At 39.0% G+C, this 18,780-nt stretch overlaps 1 protein-coding gene across 1 annotated transcript in view; it reads left to right on the top strand.

The window, feature by feature from the left end:
* Window positions 1-18,780, top strand: part of COL19A1 (collagen type XIX alpha 1 chain) — a 345,729-nt gene that overhangs the window by 44,072 nt on the left and 282,877 nt on the right. The window contains exons 6-9 of the mRNA XM_043510441.1: window positions 25-300; window positions 4,207-4,287; window positions 6,442-6,567; window positions 7,088-7,150. Coding sequence (XP_043366376.1) covers window positions 25-300; window positions 4,207-4,287; window positions 6,442-6,567; window positions 7,088-7,150 — 546 coding nt within the window. The remainder of the gene's footprint in view (window positions 1-24; window positions 301-4,206; window positions 4,288-6,441; window positions 6,568-7,087; window positions 7,151-18,780) is intronic.

An 18,780-nucleotide genomic window follows, 5' to 3' on the forward strand; every position in this document is an offset into this window, starting at 1 on the left:
TAAATTATGCTTTTTTTTCTCCAGGTGTCTGTCATAGTTGATGGTTCAAAAAAAGTTGTGGAATATATAGCTAAATCTGCTCAAGGAAATGTGCTACACCACATCTTTACAAATCGTGAAATTTATCCTCTCTTTGATCGGCAGTGGCATAAGCTTGCCGTTAGCATACAGTCAAGAATCGTTTCCCTCTATGTGGATTGTAATTTAATTGAGAGATGGCAGACTGATCTAAAGAACTCCATTGACTTTCAAGGAAGGACTTTCATTGCTGCTCGAGCTGCAGATGACAAGCCCGTAGATGTGAGTTGTACCAGTGAGATGATTCTTAAAGCAGAATGGGATAATATGGAAATCGTGTTTTAAGCATATTTGTAACAGCATACTAAAGAAATATGAAAACAAAACAAAATGCAAAAAAAGAATACCCACTGGGTGTTTTATACCATTTCACTGTTTGATTTTTTTGATATTCTCTTCTAAACAAGGTATCAACTCATGCAATCTCTATTCAGGCAAAACTCTCCATTGTTCTAAATGGGCAATATTGTGTGAATAAGGACTACAGAATCGGGTTCCCGTTTTCAGTATTATTTACATTTCTGTATCCATTTAGAAGTTAAAGTCATTTTGACTTATTACTACTATACTGTTCAGGGCTCACTTCATAGTAATAATTTTGTTTTCAGTTTTCAATTTTCATATTATCTAATTTGTCATTGAAAGGGAAAGAATGTATAACATGTTTAGCCACTCCAAGTATTTTCATGGGAACCATTAAATCCTCGCCTACCCAAACATGGTAGATGTATAAGTCTGAAAACAGTATAATTCATGCAACTACAGTCAGGGGAACTTCGTAAGATGATTATTATTATCTTTAAATAAAATGATGCGGTAAGAACTCTGCTGCAGTGCCAAGGCAACTGAATTTTCCTATCCAGTGATAATGGGGCCTTTATTTATATGCTATCTGAGTCACCAAAGTAACCTTTACATAGATGAATCTATATTCTACTCCAGAGATTTTCCCTCTTATACTTTTTTGTGGAAAAACTCAGAGGAAGTAATTTGAAGTTGTGAGAAATGTTAGTTTTAATATTTAGTACACATCTGCCTACCAGGTTTTAAGCCTGCTGGGTGGGTTTAGAGTGATGACATGAAAATTTCCAATTGCATTCTACACTCAGCACATTATTATTCATGTTAACTGTTTTACTTTATTTCATATTATTATCATAACCTAGCATTATTGCAGAGCTTGATCCTGCACAGTGCTGAATACTCTGGTCCTGATCCAGAAACACACTTAAGCACATGTTTAACTTCAGTGGAACTACTCATATACTTAAAGTTAAGTAAGTCCTTAAGAGTCTTACTGGATGGTAAGAACGGCCATACTGGTCAGACAAATGGTCCATCTAGCACAGTATCCTGTCTTCCAGCAGTGGCCGTTGCCAGATGCATCAGAGGGAATGAACAGAACAGCGCAAATTAGAGTGATGTATCCCCTTTCATTCAGTCCTAGCTTCTGGCAGTCAGAGGTTTAAGGACACCCAGATCATGGGCTTGCTTCCCTGACCATCTTGGCTAATAGCTCTTGATGGACCTGTCCTGCATGAACGTATCTAATTCTTTTCTGAGCCCAGTTATACTTTGGGCCTTCAAAACATTCCCTCGCAATGAGTTCCATAAGTTGACTAAGCAATGTGAGAAGTACTTCCTTTTGTTTGTTTAAACCTGCTGCCTATTAATTTCATTGGGTGACCTGATTCATGTATTATGTGAAGGGATAAATAACACTTCCTTATTCACTTTCTCCACACTATTCATGATTTTATAGACTTCTCTACCATATTTCCCCTTAGTCATCTCTTATCTAAGATGAACAGTCTGTCTTTTTAATCTCTTCTTTTATGGAAGCTGTTCCATCCCCCTAATCATTTTTGTTGCCCTTCTATGTGCTTTTCCAATTCTAATATATCTTTTTTTTGAGATGAGGCGATGGAAAGTGCAAGTAATATTCAAGATGTGGGTGTACCATGGATTTATATAGTGGCATTATGGTATGTTTTTATTATCTATCCCTTTCCTAATAGTTCCTAACATTCTGTTAGCTTTTTTGACTGCTGCTGCACACTGAGCAGATGTTATCAGAGAACTATCCACAAGATTTCTTTCTTGAGTCGTAACAGCTAATTGAGACACCATCATTTTCTATGTATAGTTTGGATTCTGTTTTCCCATGTGCATTACTTTGCATTTATCAACATTGAATTTCATCTGCCACTTTATTCTATTCATCTTTATTCATCTGCCAAGTCACTCAGTTTTATGAGATCCTTTTGTGATTCTTTGCTGTCAACTTTGAACTTAACTATCTTGAGTAATTTTGTATTGCCTACAATGTTTGCCATCTTACTATTTACCCCTTTTTCCATATAATTTATGAATATATTGAACAGCACTGGTCCAGGACAGATCCCTTGGGGACTCTGCTATTTACCTTTTTCCACTGTGCAAAATGGCCTAATTATACTTTTACATTTGACTTGCCAGAGTTCATGTTCCTTCCTATTTTCTTCAGTAGGATTTGACTTCCAATTTTGAAGGATTTCTTTTTACCTCTAACCACCTTTTTGGCTAACCAACAAAGTAAAAGAGGAATTTTTTTAGTCCTCTTTGCTGCTTTTTAAAATATGGGATATACTTTTAGTTTGAGTCTGTATTATGGTGTTTTTAGTTTCCATGCAGCTTACGAAAGTGAAATGCCTGTGACTTTTAATTTCCATTTAACTAACTTCCTCATTTTTGTGAAGTTTCCCTTTTTGAAGTTACATGCTACTATGATGGGTTTCTTTAATATTTTTCCTCCTACAAGAAAGTTGCTTTAATTACATTATGGTCGCCATTACTGAGCTATTCATCTATATTCCCCTCTTGGACTAGATCCTGTGCTCCACTTAGGACTAAATCAAAGATTGCCTCTCCCTTTGTGGGTCCTGGGACCAGCTGCTCCAAGAAGCACTATATGGTGTCCAGAAATTTTATCTCTGCCTCCTGTCCTGAGATGACATGTACCCAGTCAATATAGTTGAAGTCCCCCATGATTATTGGGTTTTATGTTTTACTAGACTGTCTAATCTCCCTCAACATTTCAAAAGCACCATCACCATCCTGGTCAGGAGGTTGGTAGTATATCCCTATTGCTATACTCTTATTATTCAAGCACGAAATTTCTATCCAAACGGATTCTATGATCAAGGCCAGAGTACTTAGCATCTTGCAGATTGAAGCACATATTTATTTAAAATGTATGATGTCTCCCACCACCTTATGACCTGCCCTTAAATCCTAAATGTAGCCCAGCCATTAACACACAATAAAAGACCAAATTTTCAGTCGACTTTGCCAGCAGGGAATTCCCCTTGCATGGGGGAACTCCATTGGCATAAAGCTGGTGGAGGCCGTGGAGATGGTTCCTGCACCACCAAGCAGTCTTGATACTCCCCAGTGTATATGGTGTTTTTGGGAGAGAGGAGATGTGCTGGGACCAGGGCAGGATTGAGGAGGGGTTGTTGTGGAGCAGAGCTGTGTTATGCCATTTCTCCTCTGATACAAAGTACCTTACATGAGTGATTTAAGTTAGAGTAGGTAGGCCACTGCATTAACTTCTGCCAGGACTATAATCAGCTAACTATAATCAGCTTCCTGGGGCTATCTCCTCTCTGACAATCCATCCTAAAGTATCCAGAATAAAAGACTTGATTCCTGCTCTTCAAATGACGTAGTGGAAAGGGCCAAGCAAAGGCCTGTCCAAAGTGATAGATCATACTCTAGCTCTAGTGGATTGCTCGAAGGGCTCACTCCAGGGGTGTGAGATTGAGAATGCACTTCATTGAGTGTTTAAAACGCAGGACAGATAGCAAGAGCGATGCAGAGGATTACAACTTCCCTGAAGATGACTGGGTCCCAATGTAGGATTTACACTGCAGTAGCTGAGAAAAGAATTTGGTCCATCATACTCGTGATTTTTTATTAAGTTCTGAATTTGTCTGTTTCTTACATACTTAAGTCAAATGGGATATTTTCAGAATGAATGATTATAATGGCAAGTTCGGAAAGTTACAGTAGTTTCCACTAGTGCCTAAATATATTCCTTTTTTACTGTTGATATAAATCCCTATTCTTTTTTACATTTTTTAACAGATTGAACTTCGCCGCATAACAATTTATTGTAACCCAAAATTTGCAGCTCAAGAGACCTGTTGTGAAATATCTGAGGGCATGGTAGGTTATTTGTAAAAATGTAAATATAAAACTGAAAATGCATTAATCATCTTTTATGATAAAACTTTCACCTTATTTTATTTAAAGAGTGTAAACAAGGAGCATGGCCACGTTAAATTGGTCTTTCCTAAAAATTGGATACATTTTCCAGGAGAGCTCTTGCTAGATGGATTGTTGAAACAGGATAGCATTGACAAAGTAGCACTTCAGTGAAAGAGGAATATGAGGGATACTGTCCCAATGAAGAACACTGGAGGCTGCCATGCCCCTCTTTCTAGATACAAAAAGAAAAAGAGTACTTGTGGCACCTTAGAGACTAACAAATTTATTTGAGCATAAGCTTTCGTGAGCTACAGCTCACTTCATCGCATATGGATGGATACAGTTATCCATACTAATTAACAGTCGAGGAAGTCACAGGTAGAGTGATTATAATGTAGATCTTTCCCACTGAGCTAAAGGAATGTGTGGTTCCAGAGAAAAGAGAGACTTTTATACTTTATTATCAGCTTTACTTATGATTCCATTATGTGTCGACAGTGGGGCTTGTGGAAGGGGCATTACAAACCTGTTTGAGATGGAATGGGGTGGAGAGGGAATGGGACAGAACTTTTGTTAACATACTTTCATTTTAAGACTATAAGGAAAATAGAAATAAAGAAAATAAACAACTGAATGTCCTGTTCCTGACAACTATATTTTTATCTTTGATGTAGTTTGCATTTTTTGGATATGCATCTAGTAAAGATAAGGTACCATGTTCACTGAATTCAGTGGAGTTACTTTTCTCCTTTGTTTTGACATATACAAGCTATGTGGGCTTGAAGTCACTGGGATTACTCATTTGCTTAAAGCTGAGCATTTGAGTAAGTGCTTTGCTGAACCAGGCCCATATTTTTTAAATAGTTGTACCTAAGTTGTGCATGCAAAATGTGCACTAGGACACAACTAAACAAAAATTTGAAAAAAAGAAGAAGCTGTGATGCTGCAGTCATGGAATTTCACCCAGAATATATCTCTTGTGCAGAATTTTGCTTCATAATATAAGCTTTTCTTTTAAAACAATGCATTTTAAATAGGCTATGAAACGACTAATAATTTTAGTTATGTATGGAAAAGGTTGCACTGAATTTATGTTTGCAGTATTGTAGCCATGCTGGTCCCATGATATTAGAGAGCCCAGGTGGGTGAGATAATATATTTTATTGGACCAACTTCTGTTGGTGAGAGAGACAAGTTTTCAAGCTACACAGAGCTCTTCTTCAGGTCCTTCTTTAGCCACCTTGTCATATTGAATTTATAGCATCCTTAAAGTACAATTCCACTACACAGATAGAAGAAGCTTTGAATTCTAGTATATCTTATTCCACAGACAAATGACAAAGCTTCCTGTGCTGAAGATGTAAAATGAATGGCCTAAATATTGTTACATTATTATAAACATCATAAACATAGTTGTTTTAAATGCAAGTATTGTAAGCAATTTTATATTTGTATAAGCCTTTCTTAGCAACCATAATGGCTAAAAATGCTTTAAAAGAAAAGTTTATATTATGAAGCAAAATTCTGCACAGGAGATATATTCTGGGTGAAATTCCATGACTTCAGGATCACAGAGACCCTGGTTATGTCTTCATTAGAATATGCCAGTTTCTGTTCACCTGACTTTCAGTGTACCTAACGAGTAGCTTCAGCTCAGATGGTTTCCAGACATTTGAGCATTGGCTTCAGTTTGGGGCTTTTCTGAATGGTAAACCCAGCAAGTTACATTATAAAAGTGACAACCTCCCCCCTTGCCCATGAGCTCCCCTCTTAATTTTAATCATTTCCTGGGGTGATCAGGTGGCTCAGTAGCCTTTTATTCCCCTCTTCCATTTTCAGGGAAACTAGGATCCTCACACTGTGACAGGAGAGATCGGGGATTTCCTAACATTGTATTACACCTAGAATGACTTCTGTTTTATTTATAAAACAGGCATATTTGCCTAGGTTTGGTTTCAGTGCAGAAGGATCACACATCTGTAGTCTTCATTTTACTGGTACTGTGTGCAGTAACCTGAGAAAAAAAAGGCTGAATAAGGACAATGTTTGTATTTTTACTTGTCAGTTACCAGCAGTGGACTCAATCCAGAATAATCATTACTTCTATTTTAGTGCCCACTGGAGGACAGTTTCATTACTACTTCTTCGTCACCAGTGACTGTTCATGTCAGCAAAATACAAGCTCTTCCAGTAACACAGCAGGAGTCTAAAGACCAATGCCTCTGCTTTCCAAACAAAGTATGAGTCTTCTTTTACACATATATCCTTTATCTTGCATGCTTTGCAGATTCTCAAACTATTATTTAATGCACCATCCCTGTTTAATTGATACAGGTGTAGAAATTCTGAATTTCTTTGGAGGTGTGGAAATGATTTATTTCTGTGGTGGTGCACCTAGCCTTATATTTGGAAGTTAAAATAAAATAAATGTAAATTAAATTAAAAGTTAATGTTTATTAGCTTTACAAGATTAAATGTCTTGAATGCACAGAACAAATGGACTGTTCTTGGATCATCTTCAGAAGCAGCATCAAAAATGAAAACTATTCTTACACAATTATATTTTACCTAGATTTGCGTATGTGAGAGTTCACTATTTCCTGGAATCTTATCTTTTTAGTGTCAGATACAGCACTGTATCATTGTCCCAGTGTTAGTGCCATATTTGTCTTGACCGATTTGTATTGTTAAAGTTTCTGTGGTAGAAAAAGGAAAAATATCACATATTTCTGTTATCTGAAAACTCATTTTTAAACAGGGTGAAGCAGGATTGCCAGGAGTAGCTGGTTTGCCAGGTCAGAAAGGAGATAAAGGTGAAAAGGTAAGATGCCAATCCCCTATGAAACCTGCCATGGCTTTCCCTCTGTTTCTTCCTTCTTTCTGTAACAAGACAGCTTATACAGCTTTTTTTTTTTGAGAAATCCTTTTATACATCTATTAAATATAATAATATAAATATTAAATTAATTATATTATAATAAAACAGAATGGTACCCATCCAGTGGTCCCTTCATTTTCTTTGTGCTTTTCCTTTTTCCTTACTACCACTGTTCTGGACACTGCAGGAAGACAGACAGGAGACCCAGAATGTGGTTTAACTAGGCCAGTGCTTTAAGTAACATTTGTGTAGCCTTTTATTTTATTTAATGTTAATTATGCTATAGTGGGTTCAGCTCTGGTGGCTTCAGTCTCAAGCTCAATAGAATTATGTTTGTTCTAGATTTAGACCTCATAGGAATACATGAAACCATAGAAAGAAAAGGAGTACTTGTGGCATCTTAGAAACTAACAAATTTATTTGAGCATAAGCTTTCGTGAGCTACAGCTCACTTCATTGGATGCATTCAGTGGAAAATACAGTGGGGAGTTGTATCCACTCCCAGTCTCTATTCAAGCCTAAGTTAATTTTGCAAATTAATTCCAATTCAATAGTCTCTCGTTGGAGTCTGTTTTTGAAGTTCTTTTGTTCAAGAATTGCAACTTTTAGGTCTGTAATCGTGTGACCAGAGAGATGGAAGTGTTCTCCCACTGGTTTTTGAATGTTATAATTCTTGACGTCTGATTTGTGTCCATTGATTCTTTTATGTAGAGACTCTCCAGTTTGAGCAATGTACATGGCAGAGGGGCATTGCTGGCACATGATGGCATATATCACATTGGTAGATGTGCAGGTGAACGAGCCTCTGATAGTGTAGCTGATGTGATTAGGCCCTATGATGTTGTCCCCTGAAAAGATATGTGGACAGAGTTGGCAACGGGCTTTGTTGCAAGGATAGGTTGCTGGGTTAGTGGTTCTGTTGTGTGGTGTGTGGTTGCTGGTGAGTATTTGTTTCAGATTGGGAGGCTGTCTGTAAGCAAGGACTGGCCTGTCTCCCAAGATCTGTGAGAGTGATGGGTCATCCTTCAGGATAGATTGTAGATCCTTGATGATGCGTTGGAGAAGTTTTAGTTGGGGGCTGAAGGGGATGGCTAGTGACATTCTGTTATTTTCTTTGTTGGGCCTGTCCTGTAGTAGGTGACTTCTGGGTACTCTTCTGGCTCCGTCAATCTGTTTCTTCACTTCAGCAGGTGGGTATTGTAGTTGTAACCATAGTTGAAACCATAGGCAAGTAACACATAAAAGTACAAGAACAAGGTCCACTATATTTTAGCAGTTTTATTAAACTTGCCAACTTTGTTGCCAACAAAGTTATAATTGTTACAGCATGTACAATTCCTAAATATAATCATGTATCAGTTATAACTACAGACATACTCATATCCTTCTAAGTGGTGGTAGAGTCCGACGGCCCTCTTATGGATTGATCATCAGTTCGGGGATGGTCCCTGCTGGAGGTTTCCCATAGGAAGCTCAATTTTCCCACTCTGGGCATCCTTTTTTATAATGTGATTTTGTCTATAACCATTCTGCGCATATACATATACAAGCGTCAACCCTCGTTTTTTGATTGGTAGCCGAAAGATTAAATTTTAAATTATAAAATGCAAATGTAAAAGCAAATCTTGTCTCCAAGGCCTAAACTAGCTAAGCTAAAATCTTGCAGACCTCAGCATTTTATCTTGTGTTACTTATATTGAATACATAATTCCTCTAAATACTAATTAATCTTATACTTCTATAATTCTGTAAATTAACTCTACTTTTCCTCTACTTAATATACAATAAATATAGATAATATAACATTAACATTACACAATAAATGGATAATAAACTAATATTATTGGCTATATGTGGTAACTGTCTGGCAATAACTCATCCAGTGCAGGTCATCTTTCCTTTGTAATCCATACCACCTGGATCACCATGCCATAGCCCTCAGTCCCCACATACACCTCTGAAGGGGGAGCTGTCTCAATGGCCGTTGCTCCTATCCCTACATTCTCTCTTTACATTGGATTCAGAGGTGTTTGATCTGTAACATTATGCCTGTTGGAAGGACCCCCACTCTCTTGGCGGTTGACACTGTGACGGGTTGGATCACAGAAACCCCTTTAGGAATGCCACCTGATGTGCCAAGACTACCTCTGAGCCTGTTTTCCCTGCCAGCTTGGGACTTCAGAACCTTGCCTTGTTTGAGCCAGACACGCTTGCTGCAAACACAGATCCAAGTCTGAACCACGTCCCCCACAAGCTGCAGGCTTAACTGAAAACAGCGTAAGAAGTGCTCCTGTCTCCAGCACTCAGATACCCAATTCCTAATGGGGTCCAAACCCGAAATAAATCCGTTTTATCCTGTGTAAAGCTTACACAGGGTAAACTCATAAATTGTTCACCTCTATAATACTGATAGAGAGATATGCACAGCTGTTTGCCCTCCCTGCACCCCCAGCAGTCATACATACTCTGGGTTAATTAATAAGTAAAAAGTGATTTTATTAAATACAAAAAGTAGGATTTAAGTGGTTCCAAGTAATAACAGACAGAACAAAGTGAATTACCAAGCAACATAAAATAAAATACGCAAGTCTATGCCTAATACAGTAGGAAACTAAATGCAGATAAATCTCATCCTTAGAGAGGATGTTCCAATAAGCTTCTTTGACAGACTAGCCTCCTTCTAGTCTAGGTCCAGCAATCACTCACACCCTTGTAATTACTCTCCTTCATTCCAATTTCTTTCAGGCATCTCCTTGGGGTGAATAGGCTATCTCTTGAGCCAGCTGAAGACAAAATGGAGGGTTTTCCCAGGGGCATATATAGTCTCTCTTGTGGGTGGAAACCCCTCTCTCCCCCCCGTGTAGAATGCAGCTACAAAATGGAGTTTAGGAGTCACATGGGCAAGTCACATGTCCATGCATGACTCAGTTTTCTACAGGACATTCCTAGGAAAGCTCAGATGTGGATTGGCATCTATCAAAGTCAGTTGTTAACCAAGTACTCCCAATTACTTGAATAACCCCTTCACACTATTTTGACCAAATCTGCCTTAGGTGCTTTCTACTGCAAACACTTTAAATACAAGCATAGAGACAATGCTCATAACTTCACGTATAAAAATGATACATGCATACTAATAGGATGAATACATGCAGAAGAACATAACCTTTCCAAGGATATGTTACATGGCATATCTAGCATAACACATATTCCAGTTATGTCATATTTACACTCATAAGCATATTTCTATAAAGCATTATGGGGTGCAACATCACAGCCACTTCCTCAATCTTGCACCCAAGCATGGCCTGCCATGACGTGATGCCCAGATTTCATCACAGAGGATAGGGTTGCTTTGCCAGCCCCATAATGTGTGGTCAGTAGCCAGAAAACTCATAACCCCATTCTAGTCTGCTGCCTACCAGCTGTCTGCAGTGGAGCATACACTGCGGGCTGCTGCTAGGCTTTCCAGGGTAGATGAAAGCCAACAATTTGCAGCTTTCAGGTACAGAATTTAAGTTAGTCCTGGAGAATATTTTTAACTGCTCTCAAAACTTTTCAACCAAATAACGTAAGTATTCCGCAAGTAGCAAAAGTCAGAAGTCAAAGGGTATTTGCCTGAAATTTAATACATTTAGATATAATTTCTCTAGTAGTGGTTTTCCACTTTCTGATGAGCTGAAAACTTTACCTTGTTTCCTGTTCTGGAAACAGCTTCCACATCCTTAGCATGGCATGTGGCTACTCAGAATCTTACTTAGGCATGTGCTGATTATATTGTATTTTGGATCAGGTGATATAAACAGCCGAATACATCATCTGTGTGTAATAATCCTTAAGAAAAAGAATGTCCCTGGTAGTAGCCTGAACAATGATATATTTAGTGAACATGCATCCTGTGTTCCCTGCTTTACTGGAATATTACTAAGTTACTGTAAAATATTCTTTATTTACTTATCCATTTGAAGTGAATTTAGACCTCATGAAAGGTGCTAGACTGACATCCCTGGAGAATTAAGTATTTTATTATGGCAATAAGCTGCTCCAAGGTGTACATTCATAGACTATTGGTGTATGCCTTAGGTATATTGCAGCCACAAAGGCAGAGTACCTTCAGACATCAAAGTGCCTATTGATGCACATCCTAGAGTGGCTTATGGCTATTAGAGTATGGGTCATTAATTTACATTTTAATTAAAAGAAAAAAGTGTCTTTCCACTCGGAAAAATACATTGAAACAGGATAAGAGAAATTACTAAAGAAAAGAACTCTCAGAAGACAGGAGGATTAGTTCAAAATGGCCCTTTTCTCTCTCTACCTGCTCTCCTGGCCTTCATCCCCTTCTTCTTCCCTTCCTCTCCTATTAAATTCCTAATAAACAGAATTGAGAGCCTTAAATCACCTCCCAATTTAGGCACCTCAAGCCTCCTGAAGCTAGAGAAGTAACGGGGCAATGTTTAAGGTGAAGTTTAATTTTAGGGACATGAAGTGGTTTGAGGCTCCCAATTAAGTTTCTTAGGAATTTGGGAGAGGGGAAAGAGGAGACAAACACAGGAGATCAGAGGTGGAGTGGGTATGTTAAAAACTTTTGCTGCTTTTGCAGCCAATACCCATATTGTGATAAATGGTGTGGTAGAGAAGTAGAGCATAACAAAGAAAAAAATCTTTCTTCTTACGTACTTTCTCCTTTATCCAAAATATGGTGAGAAATAGTCTCTTTCCTTTGATGAGGTTTCAGCTGTGCACCATTAAAACTAGATGCATCATGAAAAAGATTTAACCAGCCATTAGAACTTGGCTGGGGAAAACTGGAATTCTCAGCCATTATGATCTGGCATTCTCATCTAATTATCCACAGAACACACACGGCTCTGGCAATAGCATCATTGCAAGGTTCTCTACATTACTCTGCCAGTGTGCCTCTCTTCTCCTCTGGGAAGGGGGAGGGGTGGGAAATGGGACATGCTTAGAGGGGGATGATATTAATTAATTCAGCATGTGGATTTAGTTCCTGTATTTTGTCCTGAGATTGACCGCAAGGGTACTACTTAGTGCAGTTATGATTGGTGTGTTTTGTGATGTGGAGGTCTGTCCACTAGGCACTGGACTGAGATCACAAACTCATTGAATTTAATAGCCATCAGATTCTAACTATATTTAGACAAACCTTCCCCTGTTCAGATTCAAACCAATGACCCAGAAGGAATTGTTCTTTTCAGTTAGGTCCACCAAAATATATATTTGGTTCACTGTGTCTAACGTGCAGTGTTAAGTGTCCGGACATTTACATTTTTCATCTGTTTTTAAGTAATAGTTTTTAAAGTTTTCAGTCTGCCTGGAAAAGGAAAGAAAATTCTTCATGTAAAAAACCATAGCCACATACATACAGACATCCTGGTGGATAGCAGTCAATGAACCTGAGAACTTCAGAACTGAAAAGAGGACTTTCTGCTTGAGCTGAGAGCTCCTTTGGTAGTATGAATGTGGTAAGTTGTAGTTACTCGGGCAATCTCTTACAGGGAGACATTGTTGTGTGTTCTAGACCAGTGTATTGCAGTTACAAAATGAGAGCTTCACAAAGCACATATTTCTCTTTTTCAGTATCTTGTTCCCATATATGCACATGCAGGTCATGTGTCAGCATATACCCACTAACTCTAGAGAACATGTGGTCTCTGTCCGGCTCCTCTTTTAGCCTAAGCTCCCCTGACTCCTGCTAAAGCTTTTATATTTCTCATGTTCTAAAACCCTCAGGATGATTCCCTTCATATCTGATGTTCATTGCACTAATTAGTGGTGGGCAACTCTCAAAAGGCTTGGAGACTCAATTTAGATATAGACCCAGAAATCTGGACTCTTGTTAGAAATATGAGTTTCTTGGGTGTGCAAAATTAGACTGGATTTCTTATGGGTACAACCTTCTTTTTTTACTTTCTAGTATTTCTTTCTTCTAATTAGACCACAAATTCAGTGAGAATGGCTTTTAAGGTAGCTGGACGTTTCTATATCTGGTGCCAGTTGGAACATAGACATGTAAAGGTGCAAATGTGAAAACTTAATCAAACCTAAAAAAAAAAGCTGGATTTAGTTTGGGTTTGAGTGCTGACAAAGGTTCACGGGAGGGTAAATTTTCATTTTATCTGGACCAGTGTGTCCATTCCTACTGGGGACAAATGCAGAAACATAATGTGACACTTAGGAATATTTATGTGCACTAGGCCAAATTATGTCCACACTTCCACCCATTCACTGCATTTGCATGTGTCATAAATATAAAGGGAAGGGTAAATACCTTTAAAATCCCTCCTGGCCAGAGGAAAAATCCTTTCACCTGTAAAGGGTTAAGAAGCTAGGATAACATCGCTGGCACCTGACCACAATGACCAATGAGGAGACAAGATACTTTCAAAGTTGGAGGGAGAGAAAAACAAAGTGTCTGTCTGTGTGATGCTTTTGCCTGGGACAGAACAGGAATGGAGTCTTAGAATTTAGTAAGTAATCTAGCTAGATATGCTTTAGATTATGATTTCTTTAAATGGCTGAGAAATTAGACTGTGCTGAATAGAATGAATATTCTTGTCTTTGTGTCTTTGTTGTAACTTAAGGTTTTGCCTAGAGGATTCTCTGTTTTGAATCTAATTACCCTGTAAGGTATTTACCATCCTGATTTTACAGAGGTGATTCTTTTTACCTTTTCTTATATTAAAATTCTTCTTGTAAGAAATTGAATGCTTTTTTCATTGTTCTTAAGATCCAAGGGTTTGGGTCTGTGGTCACCTATGCAAATTGGTGAGGCTTTTTATCAAGCCTTCCCCAGGCAGGGGGGTGCAAGGTTTTGGTGAGGATTTTTGAGGAGAAACGTTTCCAAACAACTCTTTCTCAAAAAATAAACCCGGACGTTTGGTGGTGGCAGTGGAAGTCCAAGGGCAAAGGGTAAAATAGTTTGTACCTTGGGGAAGTTTTAACCTAAGCTGGTAAAAGTAAGCTTAGGAGATTTTCATGCAGGTCCCCACATCTGTACCCTAGAGTTCAGAGTGGGGAAGAAACCTTGACAGCATGTTTCTTGCTAACAAAACCATGGCCTAATGTGTGATATAATCAGTTGGTACTTTCCTTCTCATATCAGATTCAGTTCCTGAAACTGATTGTAGATATAGTTTACTAACTTAAGAATTAAGATTTCATATTGTCGTGTAAATACATTTTATATGACTTCAATCCTGAACTTGCAAATATGCATCTTTGACCAAAATAAGTTTTTAATAATATATCTTAGGGCTTTAGACATGAAATTAATTGAATTTGTCAGCTTAAAGACAAGTTGCTCTTGTCATTCTTTTTAACACATTTTGCTTTAGGTCAGTTTTGCTATACGTGATCCTACAATTGTAATGCACGATAAAAGAAACAAGGTACCATCTTTTGTGTTCAGTACTAGCATATAATTTCTAGTTTTACAATAGGTGCATCACATAATGGCTGCATGACATGAAGATTAAAAGGTCAATTGCCTTTGAGGCATTCTGAATAGTTAATGTAATGAGATGATCAAAAAACAGTGCTGCAGTTAGTGTCAGATGTTCAAAATTGCTTCCACTTCAGACTTGGAAGGTTAGAATCAGAAGAAGAGAATATGTAGCGGTCCACACAATCATTATTTAAAACTTGGTTTTGTTTTAGGAGGAATCTTGCAGGAAAGTTGAGAGGAACATTTTATTATGTTGATCTGGTAAACTTCCACTCTGTCTGCTTATGACTTGACAGAAGTGGTGAGCATTGTCAAAAATATAGCAACCCTCCTATTATCTGTAACATATATCAAGACTCGGAAGAGTCTGCTATTTATTAAATATTTTACTTGGTAAACATCTTGAGTTCTGTTGCAAAGAATTGTCATTATGTTGCCATTCACAGTGAATATTAATGATAGGTTTAAATTCAGTTTTTAATCACAGGTCATTGTGCTATTTCAAAATTTAATTATACTGAATGGATTTCATGACCCATAACAATGACAAGATCTTTTCTATGTTCAGTTTATGAAACTGTTGCCATCTTTAGTGCATTTAAGTATCATTGCTCAGTGGTTGGTTGGATGGATGAGCTGACAGTTTATTTCCCTCTGGTTGTTTTAGTGTTTACTGCATTGCTAACTTTGTATGCGGAAAATCAGGGTATTATCATCTTGTACAAATCTGAGACAAATGGTCCTTTACTCTCTTGCAGCCATGAACATCTTTTCACCCCTTTCTCCTTGTTTCCCTGTATTCCTCCTTCTCTAGAGATCCCATGGCATAATAGCCCGTCTTTTTGGCTAAGTTTACTCTGGAACCATTATCAGAACTGTCCAGAGGGTTTTTATTTTATTTTTTAAAATTAGTAGCGCAAGGTTCTCTACTCTCACAAGGCTAAGGTAACACTCCTGCCTGCAGGACCGTAGAACTGAGAAGTTTTGAATGACAAGTGTGAAGTATTTGTATTTGTATTTGTAACCTTTTATCCCTTTCAAACTGACCCTGGTTTCAAAGTTTGAGATGCATCCGATGAAGTGATGAAGTGAGCTGTAGCTCACGAAAGCTTATGCTCTAATAAATTTGTTAGTCTCTAAGGTGCCACAAGTACTCCTTTTCTTTTTGCGAATACAGACTAACACGGCTGCTACTCTGAAAAAAGTTTGAGATGTATCCATAAACCTGAAGGATTATGTTTGTACCAAGGGAAAGTCTGTGAGGCCTTCTCAGACATCTTCACCTTCCCTAGAAACCGTTGTCTAATTAGAGTCATTGGAGCAGGCGGATGGGATCTTGGTCTTCCACTTCCCCAGCCAGTGCCTCAACCACCAGCTACAGAGTCATTTTCTCTCTTTCTGTCTCTGGCCCAGTGACTCTTGAAGTATTTATTCAAAATGGAACAGCTTCAACAGGAGATTGAGGGAGCCCCACATCAGACTATCCCATAACTCAGTGATCAGAGCACCCTGCTGAGAGGTGGTAGACCCCCTGTTCAAATCCTTTCTCCACTCAAATTAGAGGGGGTAAATGAACCTGGGTCTCCCACATTCCAGGTGGGTGCTCTAACTACTGGGTTAAAGGTTATAAAGTGGGTGGCAGCACCACCACTATCTCCAGCCACTGTTTTGTGTGGAGGGAGGCAGGTGCCTAACTCGTCCTCATAAGAAATTACTTAGGCATCTAGCCACCTGACTCCAAGAGAGGGGTTCCTGGCTGTGGATTGCTAGGAGAGATAGGTGCTTCCCTGAAACCCGGATTTAAACATCTAAATCCCTGAGGGGGAGGGTGAAGGACACACCCCTCTCCTCAGCATCTCCCGTTGGCTATTTTAGGCAGCTCTTCACCGAGCTTGCTGGCTTTTCTGAATCACATCCTTAGGTGTCTATAAGTCCCTTTGTGGATCTGGGCCTTAGTGGCCTGGGATTAGTGTGTTCCTTTTCTGCTACCTATGAAGGAGTCAGTTGTGTTCAGGCCTCTCTCCAATACCTTTGGTGTGAATTGAAGATTGGCCATTCCTGATGGTCCCTTTAATAAGATAAAAAGTAGGGAAAGAGCAACCGGGAACCACCCCTCAGAGTATCAGGGAGAAAGGCTGCCTGTCTCCAGGAGAGGTGCAAGGTCACTTGAGCCTAACCCTTAAGAGGTATTATCTGCTCTCAACTCAAAACACCAAGGATTTCAAAGTAATTGGAAGAATGGGCTGGTAATAGAAAGGACTACAATGCAAGGGAGAGAGATGGGATTCCTGTGGTTGTCAGAGTGTATTCAACTATGGTATAACTTCCAAACAACATAAATAGATGGGTTTGCTTCCAGTCTTTGTGAATAAAACATTTGGGTTCAGTTCATCATAACCTAAAGGCTCACACAGCTCAGGTTTTGAACTCAGATTTTCTTTCACAACTAGACCACCAGTCTAATCAGATTATATTAATTAGTTATATTTCATAGTGCATGAACATTCGTTACCGTTGAATTGTAATTACAGTATGGTTCTAATTTTTGATACCGGTAATCAGCAATAATCCTTATAATCAGATTCTTAACTCAAGTGCCCAACTCCCTTTTGTGCCTTTGAAAATCTTCCCCACATTACTTATTATTAGCCCTTTAGTTTCATACTTAATACGTGGTTTTTTAGAACCCTACCTTTAAATCCAAGTCTCTTTAACCCTGAGCCAGCAAATGATGGGTGTCTGGTGAAAGCAGTCTGTTTTGTCTGAGTATTTTGGAAAGCTCAAAATTAACCACTTTGCCTGATTAAAAATTGCTGCTGTTAGTTTCTCTCTGTGATTCTGAAACCTGTTCTATTATTGCACTCATTTGTTGTTATTAATTTATTTGTTTATATTTATAAAGCACACATCCAGTATTCAATGTATTGCTAGCATGCTCTGGGACAAGGAAGACTGGTCTAGCAGATGGAGCATAGGGCTGGGAGTCAGTGAACCTGTTTTTTCCTCTGATTCTGTGCCTCAGTCTCCCCATCTGTAATCTTGAGATAGTGATGCATGCTCACCTTTGTAAACTACTTTGAGACCTATGAATGAAAAGCAAAGCATAGTGGTTGTTATAGAATAACTGCAGATAAAATAATAATGTACATAGAATCATAGAAGGTTAGGGTTGGAGAAGACCTCAGGAGGTCATCTAGTCCAACCACCTGCTCAAAGCAGGACATAAGCCAACTAAATCATCCCAGCCAGGGCTTTGTCAAGCCGGGCCTTAAAAACCTCTAAGGATGCAGATTCCACCACCTCCCTAGGTAACCCATTCCAGTGGCTCACCACCCTTCTAGTGAAATAATTTTTCCTAATATCCAACCTAGATCTCCTCCACTGAAACTTGAGACCATTGCTCCTTGTTCTGTCATCTGCCACTACTGAGAACAGCCATCGTCTTTGGAACCCCCCTTCAGTAGTTGAAAGCTGCTATCAAATTTCCCATCACTCTTCTCTTCTGCAGACTAAATAATCCCAGTTCCCTCAGCCTCTCCTCATAAGTAATGTGCCCCACCTCCTAATCATTTTTGTTGCCCTCCGCTGGACTCTCTCCAATTTGTCCACATCCTTTCTGTAGTGGGGGGGCCCAAAACTGTACGCAATACTCCAGGTGTGGCCTCACCAGCGCCAAATACAGGGGAATAATCATCTCCCTCAATTTGCTGGCAGTGCTCCTGCTAATGCAGCCCAATATTCTGTTAACCTTCTTGGCAACAAGGGCACACTGTTGACTTATATCCAGCTTCTTGTCCTCGGTAATCCCCAGGTCCTTTTCTGAAGAACTGCTGCTTAGGTAGTCTGTCCCCAGCCTATAGCAGTGCATAGGATTCTTCTATCCTAAGTGCAGGACTCTGCACTTGTCCTTGTTGAACTTCATCAGAGTTCTTTTGACCCAATCCTCCAATTTGTCTAGGTCACTCTGGACCCTATCCCTACCCTCCAGTGTATCTACCGCTTCCCCCAGCTTAGTGTCCTCTGCGAACTTGCTGAGGATGCAATCCATCCCATCATCCAGATCATTAATAAAATTGTTAAACAAAACTGGCCCCAGGACCGACCC

This window comes from Dermochelys coriacea, chromosome 3 (assembly GCF_009764565.3).
Source record: "Dermochelys coriacea isolate rDerCor1 chromosome 3, rDerCor1.pri.v4, whole genome shotgun sequence".
NCBI lineage: Eukaryota > Metazoa > Chordata > Testudines > Dermochelyidae > Dermochelys > Dermochelys coriacea.